Consider the following 25,546-nt stretch of genomic DNA (forward strand, 5'->3'; position numbering starts at 1 on the left):
GAAGTATGAGTATACAAAGTAAATATTTTAAAAACTACATAAAATGTCAAATATTTATTACCGATCAAACAAATAAAAGAAAATAATATAAAGACTTTACAAAGAATTTAGCCAATTTTACATAAGGTCATCTTCAATCTAAAACACCAAATTGGCTACAGCCTAATGTACATTGCCAAATTCAGACATCAATTACATCTGATTTGGTGTTCTTCCAATTGCTTTACTCAACCTAAGGGAAAGGAGAGGCCTTTTAATCATAACCAGAAAATATGACTGAAATAAGACTTCAATTGCAATCCCAGAGATTATAAAAGCATATTATTATGTAATGTATTTGGGATTTGGTAAAGCCCATACATAAAACTGATATCCTAATGGAATAGACAAATCCAAATTGTTGTGAGCCAGAAATATTTCAGCACTAAATGTTGATCCAAGAAATTTTAGATTTATAAGTTTAACTTATCATTTTAACTGATTTTTTAACTTAACTAAATACATTAAATTAAATTTTATTTATAGTATCAAGATAACTTACATAAAGTATATACTAAATTAATTAAATAAATTAATAAAATGATTTATTAAATAACCCTTTTATAATTGAGGTGAACTTCTCTCTTGAAAAGGTTTTGTTATCTTTGGAATACAACAAGTCAAGAACAACTCCCCTACAACCTAAACTATTCCATGAAAATTACCCAAATCTTCTTCTACAACATAGAGCTCTTCTTTCTTTGAAAGACAATAAGAAATTAAAACTAAATATGGTTTAGAATATCACTAAATGACCTTTCATGACAATTATTGGTAGTTTATAGTGAAATTATCTAAATGTATGATTCACTTTTTGAGCAAATGACAATCTTGGAGTAAGTGTGATAAATTCTACATTAAAAAAATATAAGTAGAATGAGAAATATATAAGTGAAAATAATTTTTGAATTTTGAGTTGAATGTGGTGTTTAGTCCACGGTTGTGGTTCCATTTCGGAGCTCATAAATATATTCTCTCATATATTGAGTTCATTCTGATTACAACATAACTTCAAGCTTATAATGTTGGTGAAAGCCTATTATGTTGGTGAAAAGTGAATAATAGTGACTATATAAAATACAAGACATGGATTATCATTATCAGTGTAATCAACTTATTGTTTCATTTGTCATTTTCAGATTGTAAAATAAATAATATTATCATAGAAAAGACGGAAAAGATTCGATAATTTTGATAAATAAACTAAAAATTAGCAAAGAAATGACAATGAATGAAAGCAGCATCTCAACAGCAATATTTCTCTTTGATAATGAAATAAAATCAAATGAAAATTGGAGACTGCAGATTGTATTTCCTTTTCAAAATCACCACCAGAAGTTAAGTAAGCAATACCAACTTTTTTTTGCCTTAGTTTGCTTTTCCTTTTTCTTCAAGTACAAATTCCAAAATCCATGTAGTTGAGTATCTTCCTAATCTACCTTAATGCCTACTCATGCTATAATTCTAACATCAACTCCTTTTATAATCTTTTGTTTCCTCATCATATTTCCCTTTACTCAACGCACTGTAGTGACAAGCCTAATATGCTTTCACCACTGTCCTGAAACATTGTCTATCTAACAGATTATACAGAGATTGAATCCACCGAGAACCGGCCGTTATGCCTTTCGGGTTTGTCTCTGCATGGAACAAGCGCCGCAGAAGCAAGTCGCAAGATCACACGGATCCTTGTATGTTCTCCTCTTTTTCGTCTTCATTATCGCATCGTTTTCTTTTTTTAACCCCTTTTCTTTCAGGGGTTTATAAACCTGCTGAGTTATGGAAACTTGAGGATCAGACACCAGCGCCGCCGCCTACAAAACGACGTCATGGATCTTCAGTTTTCACACTCAATGAAATGGAAGAGGCAACCTCCTCTTTCAGTGAGGAAAATTTTCTCGGAAAAGGCGGATTTGGCCGAGTTTACAAGGGCACTCTGCGCTCAGGAGAGGTACATATGTTCTAACAAAGCCATTCTATTTAACAATGATAATTCTAATCTAAGTAGCATAAACACTTCATTCAATTAACGTACTCGTCTCGTAAACGTGCCGGGAACTTGGCGTTTCGGACACGAAACTTCATTTTTAACATAGAAAACCTTAAAATAGCATTGTTTCACCGTGTCCAAGTGCCATATTTCCCCATATTTACATTTGTGCTACATAGATTCTAATGGCATGAAAGCATGGTCCTTCATGAACAGCTCTTACAAACCTTAATAAATATTAAGACCATCCAAGAATATATGCAGGTTGCCAAAAGAAAATGTATAATGCAATTTTGTTCTCAGTAGACAAACTTCAGTAAAGTTTATGATTATTGAAATAAAAATTGTCAAGATCACAGACCAGTTATATAAACACAAACTATTTGTTTTCTCTGTAACATGAAGGTTGTAGCAATCAAGAAAATGGAGTTGCCGTCATTTAAAGAAGCTGATGGAGAAAGAGAGTTTCGTGTAGAAGTTGATATCTTGAGCCGGCTCGACCACCCAAATCTGGTTTCATTGAGAGGATATTGCGCTGACGGGAAGCACAGGTTTCTAGTGTATGAATATCTGCAAAAGGGGAATCTGCAGGATCACTTAAATGGTAGGCATCACTAAAAATTCTAATCTCATATCAAGCTTATTACACAATGTTACATCCTAGTACTTTGTAGGAATTGGAGAAGCGAAAATGGATTGGCCAATGAGGGTCAAAGTGGCACTCGGGGCAGCAAGAGGACTAGCTTATCTCCACTCAAGTTCTGCAGTTGGGATACCTATTGTTCACAGAGATTTTAAATCAACTAATGTTCTCCTAAATGACAATTTTGAAGCAAAGGTAAACAACTTTATGTGAAATAATCAATATTTTGGTCCCTCAAACTATAGACTTTCTTCAAAACTAAAACTATTGACCAAACCAAATTAACTTCACATTTTGATTCCTCATAGATATCTGATTTTGGACTAGCGAAGATGATGCCAGAAGGTCAGGAAATATTTGTGACAGCTAGGGTTCTCGGTACATTTGGCTATTTTGATCCAGAGTATACGTCGGTATGCATCTTTTTTGTCACTATCAATTTCGAATGTCTAGGTGAAATTTCAACTACCATTTCACCTCAATTCTATTACTTCTATTTGTTTCTGCGAACAAATCAGTAACATTTAGCCTAAACAGACTAAACAATTCTTAGCATGATTCAATAATATATAGACATAACTAATAAACTGAACGTGTGATGTTTAATCAGAATAAGGAATATATCTGACAGCTACTTAAATAAACAAAACCGAAAGTTGCTGTCACCTTAACTTACACACAGCTCAATCATGTATTATACAGCCAAACTACTTGGGGTCAGAGGCTACTATACGCCCTAGAATCAAATAAAAATGTACTACCACCCAAAAAAGTAAATGTTCGTGTCCTCCATTTGTTTCTCTACTCATATAGTTGATTTAACTTTGTGACAGACGGGGAAACTGACTTTACAAAGTGATGTTTATGCTTTTGGAGTGGTTCTTCTTGAGCTTTTGACAGGACGTAGGGCTATAGACTTGAGTCAGGGATCAAGCGATCAGAACCTTGTACTACAGGTGGGAGGCCATATTTCTTCTTCTTATATACAGATTTGTCCTTAACGACATCAGGAACTAAGCATAAACTTATACAAGTAGTAATTGAATGATCCTTGTCATTTCAGGTTAGGCATATATTGAATGATAGGAAGAAATTGCGTAAGGTGATCGACCCAGAATTAAGTCGGAGTTCATACACAATGGAATCTATAGCCATGTTTGCACACCTGGCTTCCCGCTGTGTTCGTATTGAGAGCAGTGAAAGACCTTCAATTACTGAATGTGTAAAAGAACTACAAATGACAATATATACAAACTCGAAAGCCTTGGGCATGGCATTGCATTCCTTCAAAAGCTCTAATAGGGCCTAATGTGTTATCAGCAGACACAAACTGTAATATATCAATAGCACAAATTTTCTATATTCCTTCAATTGGGTGCTAAAACTTGGAAGCTAAGGGGCCTATGAGTTTAATGATACAACGGAAAGGACATGTATAGAATAAAACCTAGTACTTTATCAGTTACATAGTTGAAGAAGATCTAGGAGGAGGGATTCACATGAACCTTAAAAGAAAAAAGTATGAGGACCGCAGTCAGAAAGAAACTTTCACTTGTTCGTTTGGCTTAAATCTAGAATCAATATTTTTAAGTAGGATTTTCTTTTTGCTGCGCTTATTAGAGATTAATGTATATTATATCCTGCTCAAAGAAAGAGCATATATTGGTTTCAATAAAATCTATAAAACTATTCATCTTCTCTCTATCAGTTTTTATCACAAACTCAGTATGTGATATTTCCTCTTCATTCTTATCTCTGTTATTTTCATCCAAGTTCATGCTCAAATGATAATACAGATATACATGTAGCGTATTAATTTGAGTAAAAGGTAAGTAAGAAATGAATGTACCTGTTTCAAATTACCTTTAACACAAGAGGTTTCTACCACAATTACAACAAATTACAAGCAAGGAGTTGCCACAGAATCAGAACTACCTCCCCGCCATAATCCTCCTGAGTTGATGATCACCACAATCTGGTCAGATAATGTACAAAGAACCTGGACCAGAATCCAATTCTATTATTAGAAAATCTAACAGGCAAATGTTGATTATGATAGTCACCAAGTTGATAGAAATTCCATATGAAGGCAGTGTACAAAAATGTTTTTCTTTAAGTATTGTTTTATTGTTTCAATTAAATTCACTTTCCAATTAACTAAATAATAATTACGTCAGTGGGACGATGCTCTACTCAATACTACATTACTTGATAACAATGCGTATACTTGCGATTTTGCCCACCATAGTTATATAATAACATAGTGTCACTAATTTAGCCTCGTGAACTGTTTATACAACAAGTAAATGAAGGTGCACAATCAGCCATATACAGCTCCACTAATTTCGGAATCAACTCTCCCCCTCAAGCTAGATGTGTGTATATATAAGAGAGCGTGAGAGCAAGTGAAAGAGAGAAAACTGGAACTACATATGTGTACCTTAGAGACGCATATTATTGCATCCGCAAATCCAATTATGAAGAAACTTCCATATCAGAGTCTGACAAAGCAACTTCTGAAGAATTATCTAAGACTGGAAGTTTCTTGCACATCAAATGCTTGCGCCTCTGCAACATCAACAAGACAAATATACTATCCGTATTGACAACATTGTATCCCGCTTTTATGTACATATTGAAGGGAGCCGAATCAATCATTCTGCAATGCAAGTACACCTCTCTTTCGCAGCTCATCTGAGAAATCAGTTCCTCACTGGCCTTCAGAAGATTCCAACCAAGGCCTCTCCTGAAAGTTCCACAACTATATAATCAGAAATCTATTCTCATTCAATACATTGTACGAAGACATCCCATGTTTTTTTAAGCTGGTATTGCATTGCATCTTAGAGTAGTCTTATAGGAAGCAACACAACAAAAATATAGCCAACTAATCAAGTTGAATGCTGGTGATAAGCGATGGACCATCAACTTATTGTGCGACACATGCCAATAATAAACGTCATAACCAATCAATAAATATCACATTAAGGAGATAATAACACACCTGCGAAGTGATTCTTTAACAGTCATATTACAAATATAAGGCGAATTCTTGGGCGGAGTAGGCGTAGGAGGCGAAGCATTTGCTCCTCTTTTATCAAAACAAACCTCCACAGTCCCAGCCAACACCATCTCCTCCCCATCTTCACCATCACCATCTCTGTAAAACCCTATCAGAGTAACAGCATGCGGCATCACACTACCCCTCTCAATCAAATACTGCTTCACCAAGAATCTCAACAAAGACACGTACCCATAAGGCAACAGCATCGACTCAGCAAAAGACTCAGCTAATAACTTAACGGTGACGTCCATTTCATCTGGCCTCATCACTCTAATGAGTAAGGACCCAGTTTTTAATTCTTGGAAATATGTAAAGTTCTCGAGTTTTCTAACCTGTTCGAGCTCTTCATTGGTTAAGAACCTCCCGGGCTTGAACGAATCTTCGAGATTTGAGTAGTTTGAAGAGGGTCCGGTGGTTTGTTCTGTTGCCGGCGGAGAGGAGTGGGAGGAGAAGGATTTGAGGTGGGGACGGTGGGGTTTTTTAGAAGTTAAAAACGGGTAATTGGAAATTGCAGGTGAGAATTTTTGGTGGGTTTGGGGATCTGAATATAGGTTTAAAGAGAATGAAAGTGTTGCAGCTGTAGCGGCCATTAATGGAGGACTGAGTTTTTGTTCATTGGTGTGTCTGTTCTTTTGTTTAACTGGTTTTGTGAAGTGTCCAAGTGATAAACGGTTCGGGAGAAACATATGTGTGATAAAAAAAATTTATCTAAATGAATTATTTGGTTTATTTGTTTAAAAATTACAGATTTTAGCGTGTATTATAATTTTAATGCGAAATTTCAATTTTAATAATGCAGACAATAATATTGAAATTTTTGAAATTTGGAGTAACCATCAACTTTCCGTCAAAAAATAATGTATTTTATCATCAGTATATTATAATGAAAAATTACTTGGTGTTTTGGGTCTATTAAATTGTCAATATTGAAAATTCATGTTAAAATTGCAAAACACGTTAAAAATGTGATTTTAAAATAATTATCCCTATTTATTTATATATAATGATAAAAAAATTTATTTCTTAATATTTTTTATAATATTCAGTAGAAAAATAAATATAAAATGAATTAATAAATACTAAAATTAAAAATAATAAATAATAATTAAAAATTAAAATGCGAAATTAAAATGCGAAATTGAACGTCAATTTTTTTTAAAAAAAATAAATAACATTATCATACTGCTGCTGCCGTGGTCACATACTACATTTGTTGGCAGACTTGTCTTCTGGTTATTAAATCTAATACATACCTAGCAAATCAATCCAAAATTGACATATAGTATCTTTCTGTTTTTACTTTTTTTTTAGGGTAAAGAGAATATATTAATACCAATCAATATCAGTTACATTCGTAAGAAAACCAAAAAAGTTATCGAACCACTCCTGAGGACCTGACATAGAACGAGTTGTTTGAGCAAAAAATGAACAGCAGAGTTCGTAGACCGCCATACAAATATAATATTAAAATTATGTAACTGACTAGCAAAACAAACGCAGTCATCAGTTAAGGGATCGATGCCAACTCTAAGCGGAAGTCTAATATCAGAAATCACCTCAAACACATCGCCTTCAAAAATAACATCCGGAACTCCTTTCAACCAGCTCAGAGCCTCTCTGCTGGCAATAATTTCAGCGTTCTTAGGAGAATGAAACCCCTGAAAAGCTTCTGCCCTGACTTGAACGATGTGTCCTTGTTCATTTCGGACTACACAAGCAATGCCAATACCGTGCTTCTCCGGAAAAACATCTGCGTTAATATTTGCTTTCAGCCAACCCGCCGGCGGAGGCTTCCATAAAATTCTCCCTTCATCTCTGGCCAGACATGTAGCAGCTATCTTCCCCCTAGAAGATTGAGAAAATTTACAGGCTTCAAGGTTGTGACCTGCCTCGTTAATGATCTGCTCAATGGTGCCCCACTTGCTGTTCCATACGACTTCATTCTGATGACTCCATGTTCGCCAGACAGTATAAAAATCAAACACACTTCATCCACTATCATCTGTTTAAGAATTAACAACATCCAAAATTTTACATTTATTCTTGCATGGGCAGGAACAATAACATGCAACACGGCCCAACACTTCTTGGCTAAGTTACATTCAAACATAACATGTTCCACTGTCTCAGTTGCTTCATTACACACTTGGCAAAGGTGATTCACATCAACATGTTTTTTTCAGCAACTCACTCGCAGTAAGGAGATACCCATTACCCACTCTCCACATGAAGTTTTGAACTTTTGACGGAACATTAACTCGCAATAAAACAGACCACAAAGAACTCCATTCACAACTAATCTCCCCTTGGAAAGCACGATACCCGCTCTTGAGTCTTTTATACTATGTCTTTGTCTTGGTATTTCTGATGGTCGTATGGCTTTGTTTGGACCGACAATTATGATTTTATTCTTTTTGTCTGTGAAGGGAATGTTGGTGTTGTCAGAGGACCTTCTGCCAGGGAAGGTCTTGCTCGGTTGATCGAGCATGTCTTCTTTGGGATGCGCTATGTGATCAACTGATCCTGCTTGGTTGCCTGAGTAGGTCCTTGGAGGGATAAATAGTATCTGATCGGTCGATCCTGCTCGATTGTCCGAGTAGGTCCTTCGTGAGATAAATGGTATATGCTCGGTCGATCCTGCTCGGTTGCTTAGCTCGGTGTTCTGGTGATGTGTTTATCTCGGATGTCTCGTGGTATGATTGTCTTAGTTATCTTGTGATGTTACTGACTTGATTGTTCTGTGGCTGTCTTGGTTCTCTTGGTTCTTTGAGAGTGGGGATAGGCTTTTTGATTCCTTTTTGAGATTGTTTCATCTGTCTTGTTATCATCTATTAAGATGGCGACTTTAATTGTTGCAAAATTCAATCACTTGCCCCTCAAAAATTAATATTTTCATCTCTAAAAATAAAATTAATATATTTTTAAATTAGATTAAATTTGATCTAAACCAATTAAAAGAAAATGATTTTTAAATCTAGATCAAAATTGGTTTGAGAAAATTATATTCAAAACAAAAATCCAAAAATTATAAACAAAACTTAAGAGATGGGGAAGTGATCGTTGATAAAAAAAAAGACCAAAAACCACTTCTCAAATAAATAAGAATATAAAAAAACTTATTAAAATTTGAAAAGTTTATCAAAAAAGAGAGAGACAGCTGGATTTTAATTTTTTTTCACATAATATTCGTTTAAACACATCAATTTCAAGGGAAAAGGTGGAAAATGACCTTAATGTATAACCCGTGTGTTTTGCAAGTACCTCATATATTTCGAATTTCAAAAACGACACTAACGTCTTAAAAATGCATGAAAAAACACACAAAAAAGCTGAACTCCATTTATATTTCTATTTAAAACCATCTAATTTTTGTGTTATTTTATGCATTTTAAAGACGTTAGGGTAATTTTAAAATTAAAAATCTATAAGGTGCTTACAAGAGACGTGTATTATACATTAGGGTTATTTTTGCACTTTCTCCCTTATTTAAAAGATGCACATGTTAGATGAGCACAAAGAATCAGTTCAAATCCAGGACCAGTGTCTGATGACTGAACTATGAATTGCAAGTTGTTTATGTCGACACAATATTATAATGATGGATTAGGATTTTAATTTAGTTTAATACAAAATGAATAAGCTCCACTTGTTATTAGGCTAATAGAGACAACGAGTCTAGATGACTTGTTTATCAATTAATTATAACTACTCCAACTTCTGACTGGCAACCACTAACTTATTATTTTAATCAGTAGAGCAATCATGTCAAGTTTCAATAATTGATGCTCTGATTTCTCTTTTTAGTAGCATGGTGTGCCATTGAAATGAGTTTGTTGATGATAATATGATTAAAAAAAGCCCTATGTTGGAGAATTGATGCCCATGCCAATTGCATAATGAGGAAAGCAATTGCTATCATAGCTTTTGTAATGTTTAACATGAATTTAATTTAGAAAAAACGGTCATTTATACCCCTAATGTTTTTTTACAAGATCAAATAAGTTTCTAAAGTCCGGAAAAATTCAAATATGCTCCTAATATCTTAAAAAGTGAACAATCAATCCTTAATTTTGACTCATAAATGAGACGTTGAGGGCCTGATTGTTCACTTTTTAAGATGTTAGGTGCATATTTGAACATTTTTAGATATTGAGAGCTTATTTGATTTTCAAGTCAAACTTTAGATAAATGACTTTTTTTTTATTATGTAGGACTGTGAATCTTTATTTATTATGTGATGCTTCTGCGTGACCTTTTTAAATGTGATCATTGTTAAATATCATATAAATTGGTGATAATAAAAACTACTTCCTCCGTCCCAAATTGATAGGCACTATTTTTATTTTCCTTGTCCCAAATTATAGGCATTAGATATTTACTTTACTAAGTAGTTCTCTAATATACCCTCATTAATTATAGAGAATATATTGGAAAGACAACAAAATTCACAAAAGATAAAAATTACAACTACATTAAATAAGGACAAACATGACATTTTCTTATGTATTAACTCATTTTATATTGAGAATTTAACTTTCTTAATAACCATGTTTGTCCTAAACTACCTATCAATTTGGGACGGAGGGAATAATTGTATTATAATGATTGATAATCACGCCCATAACGCCACATGTCACTTAATTATCACATAGTAAATAGATGTTTTACAATCATAAGTGGTGACCAAATTGGTAGTATCAAAACTGCTCCTTTGATCTCTTCTATTACAAGCATACCAAAGAGGCATTGGATTCTTTTGGATTAGGCCTTTTTCTGTTTTTAACCTAAGAAATGGACCTTTTGGAAGGAAAAAAAAAACAGCAAGGTTCAGTTTTTACCTTTTGAGAATTAAGAGTGTTTTGTCATCATTCTAGTTCTAAGGCATGTCTCACTTTGGTTGGCAAATTTAGGTAAAGTAAATTCGGCAAACGAGTCGAGACTTTTGTGGGCAGACTACTCTAATTACATCCCTTCAACAAAACACACCTCTAAGGAAGAAAAATGGGTTAAATGCAAATTACCTCAACTTTTAGTATATGTTGCATAAATTTTAAATCTTGACAATATTTAACACAAATTATTATTTTTTACAATTCGGAGGCCGGACTATTTTTTTATGAAAAATGTTAATGTATATTTTTTTCATAAAACACGTTAAAATTTATAATTTTTTATAATCGACAATTTAGCAATAAGGATAAAAATTGAATTAATGAAGGATTGCTTACTTACAATCAATACCATTTCCTCATAATGCTATATTACTAAAAAACGAAAAATCTTGAAACTGAAGACGGTAAAATAGTTTTTTTTTTACAAGAATATGATATAAACAGAAATTTTGGTGTTCTGATAACATTTTTATTTATGAATAAAAATGAAACGCCAAAACGTAAAAATCGGTAATTTCCCTTGCAGCAATCTTGATTTATACTTTGAACAAAAACCAAAAATTATGTTCCAAAAAGATCATTATCACTGGCATTTGGCACCACCTAACCTCCCTTATGCGTCTTGTTTCCGTTTGTCTCTGTTAAAAAAAGAATTTCCGATGAATCAAGATTAATATGAGCCATTTGTTTAAAGTATAGCAAGTGGCGTAATTAACACCATCCAAAGGCATCATTTCAAGACAAAGATATATGTTGCTGTCGTGACTCATTCCTCTCCTATTGATTCATATTGCCATTTCTTAATCACCTCTACTAATATCTCATTCCAAGTATCTATAGGCCCCGGCAAACACCAATGCACACAATCATTCTGCACACGCTCACCGATACCGTTCGCAAACGGAAACGGATACATATAAGGTCCGGGGTGACCGTCGGGCCGCAGCAACGACAACTTGGTCACATCTAATGCCTCAAATCTCACCTTATCAAATTGCAAAGCATTCATCTTTGCAACCTCAACTTCTTCAAGTTCAATTTTCCTCATTTCCGCATCCATTCCTTCGAGCAATCTCTCTTCCTCATTATACGGCTTAGTTTTCGGACAAGCACCGAATTTATCCCAATCACCTTCGAAATGTGAAGGCGAAAAAGTAGTAACAATTACATCAATGCCCTTACCCCCTCTCCTTTCTGTTATAGTCTTAAGTGTAGTCTTTAAAGCCTTCCTTAATATATCATAAAACTCAACCTCAGTGTGATTCAAACCAGGACAGTAATGACAACCCAAAACAGAACCACCCTCATAATAAACCGCTGGATGCAAAAACCAATGACCAACCGATAAAACAATCAAATCAAACCCTTCTAAATCACCTCCCCATCTCTCATCAACTTGGTCTAAATACAACTTATTATGATTCGGACCAGAACTAGACTTCTCCACACCTTGAACAAGAAAAGGTGACCAATACACAGAAACAGTCACATTATGAGAATCAAAATACCATCTCCTAAACTTATTATCTTCACCATTAGTATAAACAAGATTAAGATCAGAAACAGTTGACAACATGCAGAGCAGTGACTCTAATTGGTTCCTAGCCATGGAATCACCAATAAAAGCTAAGTGCTTATTACGAAACAGATTAAGAAACTGGTTAGGTTCGAACCTTGGGAGATTACATGTTCTTGGTCTCCATCTCCAGTAAAGATAGCCCGTATCAGGTCTGCCATGAGCAATACAGTTCTGAGCTTGTTTAATGGTGGTTCCACAGGCTGTGGTGTTATACAAAGGTCCTCTGTCTTCATGCACCCAGTTGCCATTACTGTAGTCACATGGATATTCAGAAGCTTTTTCCAGTTCTGCAATGAGAAAACAACAGTAACTATAAGCATTAATTATAGCAGCTCGAGCTCAAATGGTATAAACGCTGAACAGCAATCTGCTAGGTCGTGGATAAAAAAAATTAAGGAGTAGTGTAGGGTACCTGAAGTAGAAGGTGACAGAGATAAGGAAGGTGGTGAAGAGGAGATGAGGAGTGGGTGATAATATAGACGAAGCAAAACACAAGCTATAATTGTATAAAAAGTCCATGGAAGAAATTTCTTGGTGAGGGAGTGGTCTTTTGTTGGACTTAAGGTGGGCATTTTTGTAGCTTGATGTCGTCGGAGATGGCTGCACGGAGTGGTGGTGGTGGTGGTGGTGGTGGTGGTGGTGGTGGTAGTGGTGGAAGAGGAGTTGAGCTTTTTATTTTTCTTTTGAGTGGAGTGATGGAGTCAAAGGCTCATTGAGAATCCCATTATCCCTGTGTCTTGGCCAACTAATTTTTTCCTTTTTTTATTTCTTTAGCAGAGCCGTGACTTGTTTTTTATTTTTGAAGTTTAATTTATTTAAATTTCGAACAGCGATTTGTCTGTTTTCTGTATTGCATAAAGATAATTTACTTTTGGGTAAAAGATAAATTTGGTCCTTAAACTTATAACTCAGTACCAAATAATTCACTTTCAAAAATTAAAAATAATGTTTTTCATTTTTGGTCTATTAAGTATAATATGAACAAGGAAAAAGGTGCAAAAATGACCCTCATACATACCCCGTGTCTTTTGTTGTCACCTCATGTTTTTCGAATCTCAATATGATCCTAATATTATGAAAAAATATCAAAAAAAATGGACGACGTTAAACATAAATGTGTACTGCATTAAACGGAAATATTTTCGGAAAGGTCAATTTCGATACTTTTTCAAAATGTTAAAGTCATTTTTGAGATTCCAAATGAAATGCCAATATGACACGCGGGCTATACATTAGGATCATTTCTGCACCTTTCCCATATGAACACGGTGAACAAGTTTTATAGTTAAAGTGATTTAAATTTTCTTAACTGCCCCCAACAATTGAGAATATTACTATTAGAAAACTACAAATTAACAATGGATCACAAATTCGTCGCTTAATCTGTAATTAGCAACAGATTTATATGTCGCTAATTTGGTGGGAAATGAGGTGCCAAAAGTTACCAACATATTTTTAGCGATGATTAGTCGCTGTTTTGGCGAGAAACGAAATGCAGACAATAAACATTTGTGGCCAACCCGCTTTTCTTTCGGTCAGCAATCTCACTCTTATGATAACAGAACATGTGTCAACTAAGCGACGAAAATAAAAGAAGCGTCAAAAAATTAGGGCGAAAAATGACGACGACTTGTTGTGTTTGTCGCTGATTAGCGCTAATTATAAAAAAATATTTATTAAAATAATTATTTAAAAATATTAGCAAAAAGTATTAACAAAAATATTTTAAAAAAAAATAATTATTTTAAAGTACAAGAGTAATTATTTGTTCTTTATTGTTATAAGTTAAATATAATATATATATATATATATATATATATATATATATATATATATATATATATATATATATATAACGATAATTTGAGTTGGTTAAGATATAGTTAAGTGTTTGGGAACTTCATAGTTAAACGGACCTTTTGTGGGAGCAATGGCAGGATGAATGACCTACAAAAAAAATTACAAAAATCTTAAAAATGGTTTATGAAAATATTAAAAACGATAGTAATAGTTAATTTAGTGACAGAAAGATCTGTCGCTAAAGGACAATTTTTTAGTAGTATATTGTCCCTGTTCAATAGTTAACCGTGAGTTATTTAACGAACAAAGGATCAATTCACCCCCTCATTTGGCACAAAATATCATAAAAATTATTTTGGATGGTTTTGGATCAAATAGACCCGCAACTTGGTAAAATCGAACAAATTGCACCCTCCCTCAAAGAGTGTAATACACCCTCTGCTTTTGAAGGACAAAAAATTCAAAATAGTACTCAATATTATTTTTAGTTTCTGATTTAATGCTTAATAATTTTTAAACTTTAATTTACCCCTTGTATTTTAAAACTTTAAAAATCAATTTATTTTTAAACTAAAGCTGAGAGACTTTTTAATCCCTTTTCTTCTTATAATTTTTTTTACGCCACCCTACCCCTCGCCGGAAAACTGAGGAGCAACAGCTCCTCCTCGAAAAAAAATGAGGAGCTCTGCTCCTCTTTTTTAAAGGAACTGTTGCTCCTCGTTTTGGAGGAGCAGATTTGACGGCGGTGTTTTGGGCGGAGGTGGTGGAAGGTAGAATGGAAGAAGAAGAAGAAAGAGGTTAATTTTTTAAAATTAGTGTTTAAATTAAAATTTTAATCAGTATTAATTAGGATTCATTATGATTAATTTGTTTAATTAAGAAATTTATTTTTCTTTTTTGTGTCAGAAGGGTGAAAATTGATCGGTTTTGCTAAGTTGCGGGTTAAATTGTACCAAAAGTCTTTAAAATGATTTATTTGATATTTCGTAACAAATTGAGGTGGTGAATTGATTCTTTGTTCGTTATTTAACCTTGAGTGACAAATTCAAAAACCAAATGAGTCATTTATTGAATAACTCAAGTTTTGTAGAATTATGGATTTCAGGATTATTAAAATATATCTCGTATTAGATATATTATGGATTTCATTTATTATTTGTAAGATGATATGCGAATAATATCGTTCATTTTCTACCCATATATTTCGTTATATATAAGGTCATCAGAAGTCATTTGATTTTTTTAAAATATTATATGGGTAATAATTTGATATAATAATTATCAGTTGATCATTTAGAAAAATGTATGCTCCATTAACTTAATTTTAAAATCTTTAAAGATATAGATCCAATAAATAAATTGAGTGTTGGTAGCATCAGCTTTTATAAATGGATAAAAGAATGGGATATAGAGACATTTCAAGATTATCATCATTTGTATCCATAACCCCATTACTGATTTTCACATGTCTTTCAATGAATGAACCATTTTGCTCATAAAATAAATTTGCATTCATGAAATAATAGAACCAGCACAACACTTGCCATCTTTTCTTCATCAAACATGGCCGGTGATGATGACAATGAAGAACATTGGATTTCTATTTTAACAAATAGCTACTCCATATAACTGTGAACTTTATATTTCCACATACTTAAAAAAATATTTTAAATATTTTAAATTTATATCATTTTTTTAATATTCTTATTAATTTATTTTCTTAAAATAATAGCTAAAATAATAGCAACAAATAAACTTTTTAAATAAAAATAATATAAAAATATTAATTTAAAAGATTATGATTTATTAAAAAATAAAAACATTTTAAAAAGGAATAAACACAATCAATTATATTAAAAAAGAAGGAGTCTTGATTTTGTATGGTTATTCTCAGTGGCGTAGCTAGAAATCAAAATTAAAAAGGATCATTTTTTTTAATATATTTAGAATTTATTAAAATTAAAAGGGTTAACATGAAAGATATTTCTAAATGACATGATACATTTTACAAAAATTATTTAAAAATTTATATATATTTTTTAAAAATTAAGGGAGCAAAATCCCCCTTTAACCATCAAATATTCAAATGGCTACACCACTAGTTACTACGACATCTGAAGTTCTTGCTTCGGTTAGCTATTGAATAAAATTTATAAGACGATAATTTTTTTTTCTTTTTAAAATTATTTTGTTTCAACATTTAAATCTGAAGTCTTAAGTTGAAGGTTAATTAGCACATGAAAAATGAGGAAAATTATACAATACAATTGTTGATGTTTTCAACAAATTAATAATGCAACCAATGAGATATAACCAAATGGTATAAGTGTTGAGCAGTAAACTATTAGGTCGTGGGTTAGATTCCTTCCATAAGCGCTTCTCCTTTCCTAATTATAAAAAAAATACAAATTAATTATACATTAGCTATATAATTTTTTCTTATAATTAAAAAAAAAGCGTTTATGGAAGAAATCAGATTACATAAAATATTAAATACTAGCACAAATATTTATTGGTTTATCATGAAAATAGCAGTCATTCGCGTCCGGGAGCAACATATATTGGGTCCAAAATGTGATGCATGCGAGAAACACATAATGCTACGAGAAGGCCTCTTACCTAAAAAGGAATAATTCCTTTTGAAACATAAGCTACTATAGTCAACAAGCAACACTCCATGCTTTCAAATCCAGTCTAATCATTCTTTTAAGTCATCAAATTTTATTGAATCAAATATAAATCAATTATATTTTATAGAAAAATTAAAAAAAATCGAGAACTAAATCCAAAGACCTGACATACAAGAAATAACATATGATCTGATTCGCAGATCTATTTACGAAAATAAAAAAGAAATTATCTAACCGTTTTGTTAATAAACGCAGTTTTTGATCAAATTTTTCTATCACCCGCAAACTGATTTCTAAAATAAAAACTACGGATATAGCCACTACCTAGAAAAACTCTTCATAAAAGAGGAATAACCAATCTTTCACAGAAAAATGACAACAAATCTTTCACACAGAAATGACAAAAAAATTTATAAAACAAACAAACATTGAAATATATAGAAAAACTATTATAACCAATAAATGATTTCCTTTTTTTGTTAATTTTTTTTCAATTAATCGTTGATTCTTGGTTTAAAAAAATTGAATTGGACTTGCGCTCGTCGATAAATGTCAATCCACAAAAAAAATAAAAAAAATTAACTATCTATTATATTTTATGAAATTAAAATAAAATAAAATAAGTGATGACTATTGTTAATAGTAAGAAAAAATCATTAACGGCAGGCGAAAAAATTTAAAAGAAAACTATAAACGATTAGATTTTTTTTATAGAGGTAGCTTACACATGTATACTTTGTGCATTGCGCCAAACATAATTATCCTTTTGTGCCACAAACATAAGTTACTTTATTTAATAAATAAATTATCTATTTTATACACCTCAAATATAAATAATTTTATTATTTATATTTGAATAATAAATTTAAAATAATATTTTATTTATTTTCATTTACTTAATACTAAAAGAATGGAAAGCTAAACTATTTTTATTTTATTTTAGATATCTAAAACATTGATGATTAGAAAAAAAATTGAGTTTGAAATTTAAATCGGCTCGTTACTGTACTTTTTGAACGGTGTAAATGGCTTTGTACTTTTTTTGCTTCTCTTTCAGTTTTTTCTTTTTTCTTTTAACCAGAAGTTTTGTCTCTCTTATTTTAAGAAATTATATTTGACTAATAAATCTTTTAATTCTTTTAATTTTAACAATTAATAAATGATCCTTGCCATACATCAATAGTTTTAGCGTTATAGTCTTGTTTTCTATTTTATATGGATTTTTTTTCTCCATTTAAAGTTTTTATAAAAGATTATTCAAAAATCTTACTCAGTTAATGGATCAGTTAATTTGACTATATTTTGCATTTTATTTGAAAATTTAGTTTGCGGTTTAGTGTTTTTTGTTGCTGTTTTTATATTGATTTCATTTGTCTAAATTTATTTATAGATTTATTTTTTTTGGTTGTATGTAATGAATTGTGTAGGTGGCATTTTAGATAGCCGAAATATATTACTCCACTGTAATTATCTAATTTAATATCATAGTTGGATTTAAAATTCTATAATTGGTTGTCGCACGAATGACATAACGCAACGGTTGGGTGTAATAATTTTTTTTATTATCAACATTATTTTGAAAAAATCAAATATAATGTTATTTTGTATTTGCATTAAAAATATTTTAGAACTAGGTGCTTTTGTCACATACTGACTTTAGTCTTTGTGTTTATGTTGTCATTTTAATTTTTAAACCCACATTTACTACAATCCATTCATAAACATCTAGATTTATTCAAATTTAGATCTGATCTACAGGATAAAATTAAAAAATTAGTTTGCGTAATTTCATGACACATGCTTCACCGACAACACAATAGTAATATCTATAAGGTTTTCATTTTTCTCTAGTCTTGGCGATGCATCCAATCTAAAGAGGTGCAAATTGTGTTGGTTAAATTGACTCAATCGAATTATTCGATTGTTATTTCAATTAATTTGATTGATTTTTCAATAAAAAAAGTTAATTAATAATTTTTGATTCATTTATTATTCTGACTGGATCGGTTTGGTTAGTAATTCTTTTAGTTGTGTTATAGTTAGAAATTATAAAATTCCAGTTAACAAAAATAATTTTATGTTCTATTTATCTATATATTTTAATGATCATTTCTAATACTTTTAGCGGATTTTTTGATTCATTTGACTGATTCGAAATTATTTTAGAAACATTAGCTAATTCAATTTATGTGACCGATTTGGTTAATAGAATAAAATAATTTAATATTTTATTTTAATTAAATCAATCAATTTTCAACTATTGGACTTTTATCCAGTTTATTGTTCAATTTCTAATAAAAATTATAAAAAAATTATACATTATATGACCCAACTGTTATATGTAAAATTTACATTAATAATCTGCAATTTTTTTATTTAAAAAAGTATTAATATTTTAGTATTTTAGGAATTTATATTTATATTTTATAATATTTTAATTTCATTTTACCTGATATCAATTACATGTCAACCTGAAATCAATTCAATTTGAAAATTTTAAAAATTTAAACTCCAAATATGAAAATTAATTGGAATGTTTTAATTTTTGTATAAATGAATATTAACACACAATATATCAAATATCAATATATTTTTTAAAATTACTATTTTCCTTTTACCTATAAAATTGTAGTTTGATAATTTTTTTCTTGCTTTTACTTATCAATAATGATTTTATCAACCAATTGATTGATTATTTGAAAAAAAAAAAAGTTTTTCTTGTTATTCATGTTCTCAATATGCAAGAAGTATAAATGTCGTATTTTGTATTAAAATTATGTTATTTGAAGTTGTAATATATATATATATATATAATTTAAATTTTTAAGAGATGTTTGTAAAAAAATCAAGGATCATTAATCTTAATGTAATAAAAAATTTAATAAAGAATTAATATGGTCTCTGAAGTGAACTAACGATTTCAGGCCAAATAACATATTTAAACCATTTTAATCAATTAAAAATTACACTGTTTGTTTTTTAGATCAACATATTATCTTAAATGACTCAGAATTAGATAGTATTACTCTTAATTAATTTTAAAATAGAGAGAATTATTATCAATTGATCAAAATAATTGAAAAATCATTTAACCCTGTGTCGTACATTGAAGGCAAATTGACCCTTAACTGAATAAAAATTTAAAACATATTTTTTAATTCAACATAGAAACATTATATATCAATTCAATAACAAACACAGTTACATAACTAAAATTCAGAGTAAACATGATGATATGAGAAAAAAGACATATTATACATAAACGTATTAATCACATATCACGTTATAAATTTGTAAAAATATGAATTAAATAACTACATTGGAGCTAATACACAATTTGATTCTTCAAAAAAGCGGCAACTTATCGCAAGTTCTAATATTTACAAGAAACTTTAATGTACTAAAAACCATCTAAACAACTAGATTTGCTGAGAATTAAAATAGTTGATCGTCTGAAACACACAAAATTTTGACAAAACACACAAGTATAATAACTACTGATATAACTAGCCACAAAAACAAAACAAATCTCCCCCATAAAAATTTATTAAGCCGACAAGCAATAAAAGGAACATATAGATACGGAAGAGAGACAATAATGACTCAGCCAAAAACAGAAGACTATCGCTCTATTTCACATCTCTAAGTTAGTCCCAGTAACTAATGAGTTATAACTCAAATAGTATAAGCGATAGGTAGCAAACTGTTAGGTCGTGGATTCAAATTATTCCACAAAGGCTCTTCTTTTCCAGATTAGTAAAAAAAAGTTGGCCCTCCATATTGCTTTTTCATAGACCATTATGGATTGCCTAAACGATTCTATTCAACTAGCCAATACCACATTACAACTTATTGGGCTAATGGGCTTGACCAATAATAAACCCAACTCAAATACACATCAAAAACCCAAAAATAAAATAAAATTAGAAACTAATCAAGAAATCGAAGAGAACAGCCATGGAAGGTAGCAACAACAATAATACCAACAGCGAAGAATTTGCAGTGGGCTGCTTGCTATGTATCACGACCACATTAGGCGACGAATTCGAAGGTCAAGTCATAACATTTGACCGCCTCTCCAACATCCTCGTACTTCATATCCTTTTATTTTGTCCAAACCAAGTCTTTGCTTCTTATTTAATGTTGCCTTGCTGATTATTATTGTTACTAACCCTAATTATCTGAGTGTTGAACTGTATTACGGTAATGGATTCCTTGACTAGGGTTTGTGTTTTACAAGAGGGATCAAAGCATGGGGCTAAGAGAAATATAAGGTTTTTGAAAGCTAATTATATTAAGGATTTTTCATTTCTTGGTCAAGCTGAAGATCCTCTTGATGTTAGCAAGTGTTATATTGATCTTAATAGTCTTCAAGCTCGCGAGGATTTGGCTTTGAGGTGGTTTTGACTTGGGTTTTTGTATCTTTATTTGTTGTGATTGGTTTTTTGAGGAAATGGATTGAATTTTGCAGGCAAGCGGAGGCGGAGGCTGAGAGATTTGGAATAGGTGTTACTGCTGAGGCACAGCATATCTATGATGCCTTGTCTAAAACGTATGTACTCTTGCCCTATATTGACTGTGTGAGATTTACGTTAAATGTAGTATGTTTGTCGTCGTAAATGGAATCGGGCTTTAGCTTAGCTGATTAGTAGATATATTTATTGCTGATACGATTGATTTTTTATTATCGTTGTTGATGACTGATAGAATGTTGCATAGTTTGGAGTCTGAAGGTGCAATTTAATATATGTTTAAAATTAGGTCAACTAATTTTCTTAAATGCACTTCTGGGGCACTCTGTGTGCGGCTTTCACTTCGAGAATGCTGCCAAGAAAGCTTCAGATGGTTAAGCTGGTAGTATGAATTAGACTTACAACAGTTATAAGTTATGCACATGGTTTCTCAAATGTTTACTTATTTGATAAAGCAGTTTGTGGTCAGAAGTGAAATGATTTGTGAAGTTTGAGCATGTTGAAGATTTTATTTTGAGGTGAAATATGCTGGTCAAGGAGATGCAGTGATAATTTTTAGAATGTTCTTAACTGGGAATGGTCTATGAACTTCTGGCAGTCAATTACTCAACAGGGACTCTATATATTCTGTATGTGGTAAACTTGAATTCCTAGAAGGCTATTCAACGTGTTCTGTAAATTGATTCATTTTAGCATCCGACATCTTTGGATTATTTCTTTATGTTAACACTTTTCCTTCTGCACCATTGCAATGACTAGAATCAGTTAGGTCGGGTTAAGTTTTAAATCGAGGCAGCGAGTCATTTTTCAAGATTTTAAAATGATTAAACATTTAAGAGGTTTAATGGGAGAAGGTTGATGAATCGAATAAGATCAAAATACTGGTATCCTGGAACAGCATTTATATCTTGAGAGTTATAGCTTGTTTTGGACAGCTTAGTTAGTGGAATTTGTGCTGAATAATTTTTTGTGGCTCTGAAGTTTGTGTTGGTGTGATGATGCAATGACTTTGAAGTTTCATGTGAGTAAGGTCTGGTGATCGCTGAATTGTAGGAGTAATAATGTGGAATCCTTTAATAACAGTAATTAGAAAAGAGGAGGAAATGATAGAAGAAGAAAGATAGGTCTCAAACAGGCTTCATCCTATCCGTGCTTTATATGATGAAGGATTCATATAGGACGCTGTTTACTGAGTCTATTAGGGTTTGGAATTAGACTTCACCTCCTAAAGGCTGATCTAGACTCAAATGGAACAAACATAAGACTTTCAGTAGTTGCCAGTTCATATGCGTAGCTGCAACATGAATCTGTCCCTGCTTACAAATTCTCTCTCTTGTCTAATGGCCCCAAAACAAAAAGTCAGTTATCTATGGATTAAAAGGCTTGATGTGCATTTAGTGAAGAAAGTTCCATTGATTGCTGTATTTAGAATATGCGCCATCAACTCATTTTTTCTCAAAGTCTATTAGTTTTCTTATATGGAGGTCTTTTATGATAGTTTCTTTCGTATGTGCTGGCTGAAACTTCTACCTTTAATGGAATTCTGGGGTTCTACTGCTATGAATGTACTCTTAGTATAAAGCAACTCTAGGAGTTAGGGCAGTAAAGAAGTCCTTTGAATCACGAATCAGCATTTGGCGAGTCATTAAGCCAACAGCCCACCATGTCATCTGCTGGTTTTGATTCCAGATATCATATTTTCATGAACTGTGTCTGTGTGCTCTCATAGCTTTTGAATAAGCTGTAGTCTTTTGTAATTTAAATATCAGTTATGAAAATGGTATTTAGCTTTATAGAATTACATCTCTTTAAACCACTAATAAATTGTGAAATTTTGCAATGAATGTTATTGCATGTAACCAGGCTTCCGGTACGCTGGGACAAGACTGTTATAGTAGTTATGAATGAAGTGCGCGTTAACAGTCCCTATCTCGCTGAATGTGTAAGCGGAGGAACTCCTGCTGCGAATGAAAGAGTGAAGAAAGTGGTAATGCATCTAACAAAATGAAACAATTCTTTTCGCCTTTCCAGATATTTGGGAAGTCTTATGTGTATGTGATGCTCCTTTTCAGCTCGAGTTTGAGAGGAAGAGGTTGCATGTTCGTGGTACCGGTCAGTGATGAGCACACATCTTATTACTGTTGGGAATCAAACCCTGGAAGAATGCATGTCGGTTTATAGCTTGCACAAGCTCAGTACAATCTCAACTGAGCAAACCAAATAGCCATGCTTGGAAGATTGCAAGTTGCGCTGGTGAGGTAATATGGTTTTCGCCATAGCCGTATTTTCTAGCTATGCTCATTATGCTGCCTGTGGCATTTTCGATTTTGGCGACTGTTTCAGTGGAGCAGAACTTTATCCAGGTTTTAATAGCTATTGCAAATTAGCAGTTTCTTGTTGAGTTCTCATTTGTTCTAAACTAAGTTATCTCTATTAAAAACAAGTGTCCATCTAAAATTCATCCTTGAAATATTCCCAAATTAGTTTGAGTTTTTCTTATTTCCATGGAGAATATCCTGATGCATATTCACAAAGTTGAATTAGTTGTTCAGATCATATCTGGTTTCTGGTGTAAACCGGATATTTTTTTAATTAAAGTTTAAATCAGATTAGTTGTTCTAGAAAGTGAGCAGGTGAGCACCTATTGTTTAGGAAGATTAGTTGCTATTTAGCTCTTCTTTATGAAGATATACTTTAAGCAAGAAAGTTGCTTTAGAGAAAGAAAAATGGACTTTTAAATAAAAATTATCTAAAGCTTTCTTAAGGCAACTTTTACAGCGAAGAATGTAGGATAGTAGCATGTAGGGCTGCGCATTTGGTTTTTCGGTTCGGTGTGGAAGTGCAAATGTCCAAACTGTTCGGTTATTTTAGAAATTAAAAACCACACCAAAATTTGGGTTACATTTTGGTTTTGTTCGGTTTGTTTAACCGAAATAATAAAAAATATTAATTGTTACTGTTTAGAATTTTAAAGATAAAAATGAAAAATATTAAATTTTAGAAATCAAATCCAAGTCAAATTGTAATGTATTATACATTTTAACATTTATAATAGTATTATTTTCTGAAAACAGTGATATTTTAAAAAGAGAAATACTTTTAAAAAAAGTTCGCTTTTTTTTTTGGATTTTCGGTTTTTTAAAACTGAAACTGCACCAAACTGATTTATAAAAAATCTCTAATTTATAAACCAAACCGACTATTTTTGGTTCGGTTCTGCGCACAGCCCTACGAGCAGGTGCACTGGCTATTCTATGTAGGATTTGATCATATTAGTACCTGAATTTCTTCTTCAATTTCCACATTAATGGTAGCATAACTTTAGTGATTGCTACTTTTGCTGTAATTACGCTTTGTTTATAATGGGAATGGAATATGAAGCAGATGCTCAATTATTCGATCCATCATGCTACAAAATCATCACTATTTGCACACTTTTTTGTACCAAATGCTCTAAATTTCTTGTCAATACTAATCAAGCGATATTCTCCTTATACAAGTTAATTAATGTTTACTTTAACGAGAGGATTTAGTTCAAGTGGTAAGAGTTCGATTCGAGTCACTTATATGAATGAATTATTTTAAAAAACTCAAGTTTAACTTTCAAAAATAAAAATAAAGACTCACGTTTATTTATCAGCTGGTAGAATCACTGGCTGGGCATTTGAAACCAAATTTGAATCCCTCAGGAGTTGAGAGATCACTTGTGTTTGTTACTCCCTCCGTTCTTTTTTAGTTGTCCATTTAGTCAAATGAATTTGTCTATATTTAGTTGTCCATTTAGAATTTCAAGATAACATTAGCTATTATCTTCCAAATTTAACCCTCCCTAATAAATGACTCTATAATTCAATTTACAAAGCATTTATTATATAGTAGGGTTATATTAGTATTTACTCCTATTATTTAAGACAAAAATTCCACTATCTTAATATGTGCAATTTTGGCTAAATGGACAACTAAAAAAAACGGAGGTAGTATTAGAGATCGTTGAAGTAATAAACCAGGTTTAATTAGGATTATAATTCATATATTAAATAGGAAATTTTTTAGTGCTTTTAAATTAAAATTTATGTATTTCTCTTTTCCAATTAAGATCTGAGTTTATGGCTTTATGCTAAAAGATAGCGTCATTAGACATGTCAAAATAGCTTTTAAAATTTCTTTAATTTAAGCTGTCGCCTCTTTTTTCTCCTTCTATTCCTTACTGTTATTAATAGGAAAAAAAATTAAATGTAGCCATAGCCGATCAATTTTATTGATCATTGGTTGACAATTTTTTTCATTAGTCCAATATTTAGCTTCTTTATTCAATAAACACATATTTTAAATATGTATTGTTTTCTTTTGTGGAATTTTATTATTTCTATATGGATGTTATTTTTTTTTTTGAAATCAACACAGAGATTTATATTAGCTCAAAACAATATCAGTTAC

The 25,546-nt window shown here is 31.7% G+C and overlaps 4 protein-coding genes across 8 annotated transcripts; 2 read left to right on the plus strand and 2 right to left on the minus strand.

Moving 5' to 3' along the window:
* Window positions 1-1,335: 1,335 nt before the first annotated feature.
* LOC126686459 (probable serine/threonine-protein kinase PBL28) lies at window positions 1,336-4,376 on the plus strand. Its single transcript, XM_050380513.2, has 7 exons — window positions 1,336-1,730; window positions 1,797-1,990; window positions 2,435-2,633; window positions 2,704-2,867; window positions 2,981-3,085; window positions 3,506-3,628; window positions 3,736-4,376. The coding sequence occupies exons 1-7, from the start codon at window positions 1,661-1,663 to the stop codon at window positions 3,979-3,981; spliced, it is 1,101 nt and encodes a 366-aa protein (XP_050236470.1). The 5' UTR covers window positions 1,336-1,660; the 3' UTR covers window positions 3,982-4,376.
* Window positions 2,342-6,418, minus strand: LOC126686461 (uncharacterized). Of its 5 annotated transcripts, none has more exons than XR_008790943.1 (4): window positions 5,677-6,418; window positions 5,113-5,418; window positions 4,536-4,625; window positions 2,342-2,599 (listed from the first exon to the last, which is right to left on the minus strand). XR_008790943.1 is itself a non-coding variant. In XM_050380515.1 (3 exons), the coding sequence occupies exons 1-2, from the start codon at window positions 6,324-6,326 to the stop codon at window positions 5,148-5,150; spliced, it is 921 nt and encodes a 306-aa protein (XP_050236472.1). In that variant the 5' UTR covers window positions 6,327-6,417; the 3' UTR covers window positions 4,506-4,671; window positions 5,113-5,147. The 5 variants fall into 5 exon arrangements, 1 of the variants encoding a protein (XP_050236472.1); XR_008790942.1 differs by having other exon boundaries at window positions 4,522-4,625; XR_007643967.1 differs by having other exon boundaries at window positions 4,536-4,671; window positions 5,677-6,417.
* A 4,711-nt stretch (window positions 6,419-11,129) lies between these two features.
* Window positions 11,130-12,997, minus strand: LOC126686458 (xyloglucan O-acetyltransferase 1). Its single transcript, XM_050380512.1, has 2 exons — window positions 12,620-12,997; window positions 11,130-12,494 (listed from the first exon to the last, which is right to left on the minus strand). The coding sequence occupies exons 1-2, from the start codon at window positions 12,777-12,779 to the stop codon at window positions 11,395-11,397; spliced, it is 1,260 nt and encodes a 419-aa protein (XP_050236469.1). The 5' UTR covers window positions 12,780-12,997; the 3' UTR covers window positions 11,130-11,394.
* Window positions 12,998-20,548: 7,551 nt separating this feature from the next.
* LOC126686462 (uncharacterized) lies at window positions 20,549-23,621 on the plus strand. The gene is made up of 5 exons (XM_050380517.2): window positions 20,549-20,732; window positions 20,874-21,034; window positions 21,109-21,189; window positions 22,973-23,096; window positions 23,182-23,621. The coding sequence occupies exons 1-5, from the start codon at window positions 20,595-20,597 to the stop codon at window positions 23,227-23,229; spliced, it is 552 nt and encodes a 183-aa protein (XP_050236474.1). The 5' UTR covers window positions 20,549-20,594; the 3' UTR covers window positions 23,230-23,621.
* Window positions 23,622-25,546: the final 1,925 nt, after the last annotated feature.

The sequence above is a fragment of the Mercurialis annua genome, linkage group LG6 (genome assembly GCF_937616625.2).
Source record: "Mercurialis annua linkage group LG6, ddMerAnnu1.2, whole genome shotgun sequence".
NCBI lineage: Eukaryota > Viridiplantae > Streptophyta > Magnoliopsida > Malpighiales > Euphorbiaceae > Mercurialis > Mercurialis annua.

Excerpts from the sequence above, each read along its gene's own strand:
- LOC126686459 (XM_050380513.2), top strand. The coding sequence starts at position 1,661 with ATGCCTTTCGGGTTTGTCTCTGCATGGAACAAGCGCCGCAGAAGCAAG. Across the intron at positions 1,731-1,796 it reads GCAAGATCACACGGATCCTT|GGGTTTATAAACCTGCTGAG; the intron begins GTATGTTCTCCT and ends CTTTTCTTTCAG. Across the intron at positions 3,629-3,735 it reads ATCAGAACCTTGTACTACAG|GTTAGGCATATATTGAATGA; the intron begins GTGGGAGGCCAT and ends TTGTCATTTCAG.
- LOC126686458 (XM_050380512.1), bottom strand. The coding sequence starts at position 12,779 with ATGCCCACCTTAAGTCCAACAAAAGACCACTCCCTCACCAAGAAATTT. Across the intron at positions 12,495-12,619 it reads TCTGTCACCTTCTACTTCAG|AACTGGAAAAAGCTTCTGAA; the intron begins GTACCCTACACT and ends TTCTCATTGCAG.
- LOC126686461 (XM_050380515.1), bottom strand. The coding sequence starts at position 6,326 with ATGGCCGCTACAGCTGCAACACTTTCATTCTCTTTAAACCTATATTCA. Across the intron at positions 5,419-5,676 it reads GTTAAAGAATCACTTCGCAG|GAGAGGCCTTGGTTGGAATC; the intron begins GTGTGTTATTAT and ends TGGAACTTTCAG.
- LOC126686462 (XM_050380517.2), top strand. The coding sequence starts at position 20,595 with ATGGAAGGTAGCAACAACAATAATACCAACAGCGAAGAATTTGCAGTG. Across the intron at positions 20,733-20,873 it reads TCTCCAACATCCTCGTACTT|CAAGAGGGATCAAAGCATGG; the intron begins CATATCCTTTTA and ends GTTTGTGTTTTA. Across the intron at positions 21,035-21,108 it reads CGCGAGGATTTGGCTTTGAG|GCAAGCGGAGGCGGAGGCTG; the intron begins GTGGTTTTGACT and ends TGAATTTTGCAG.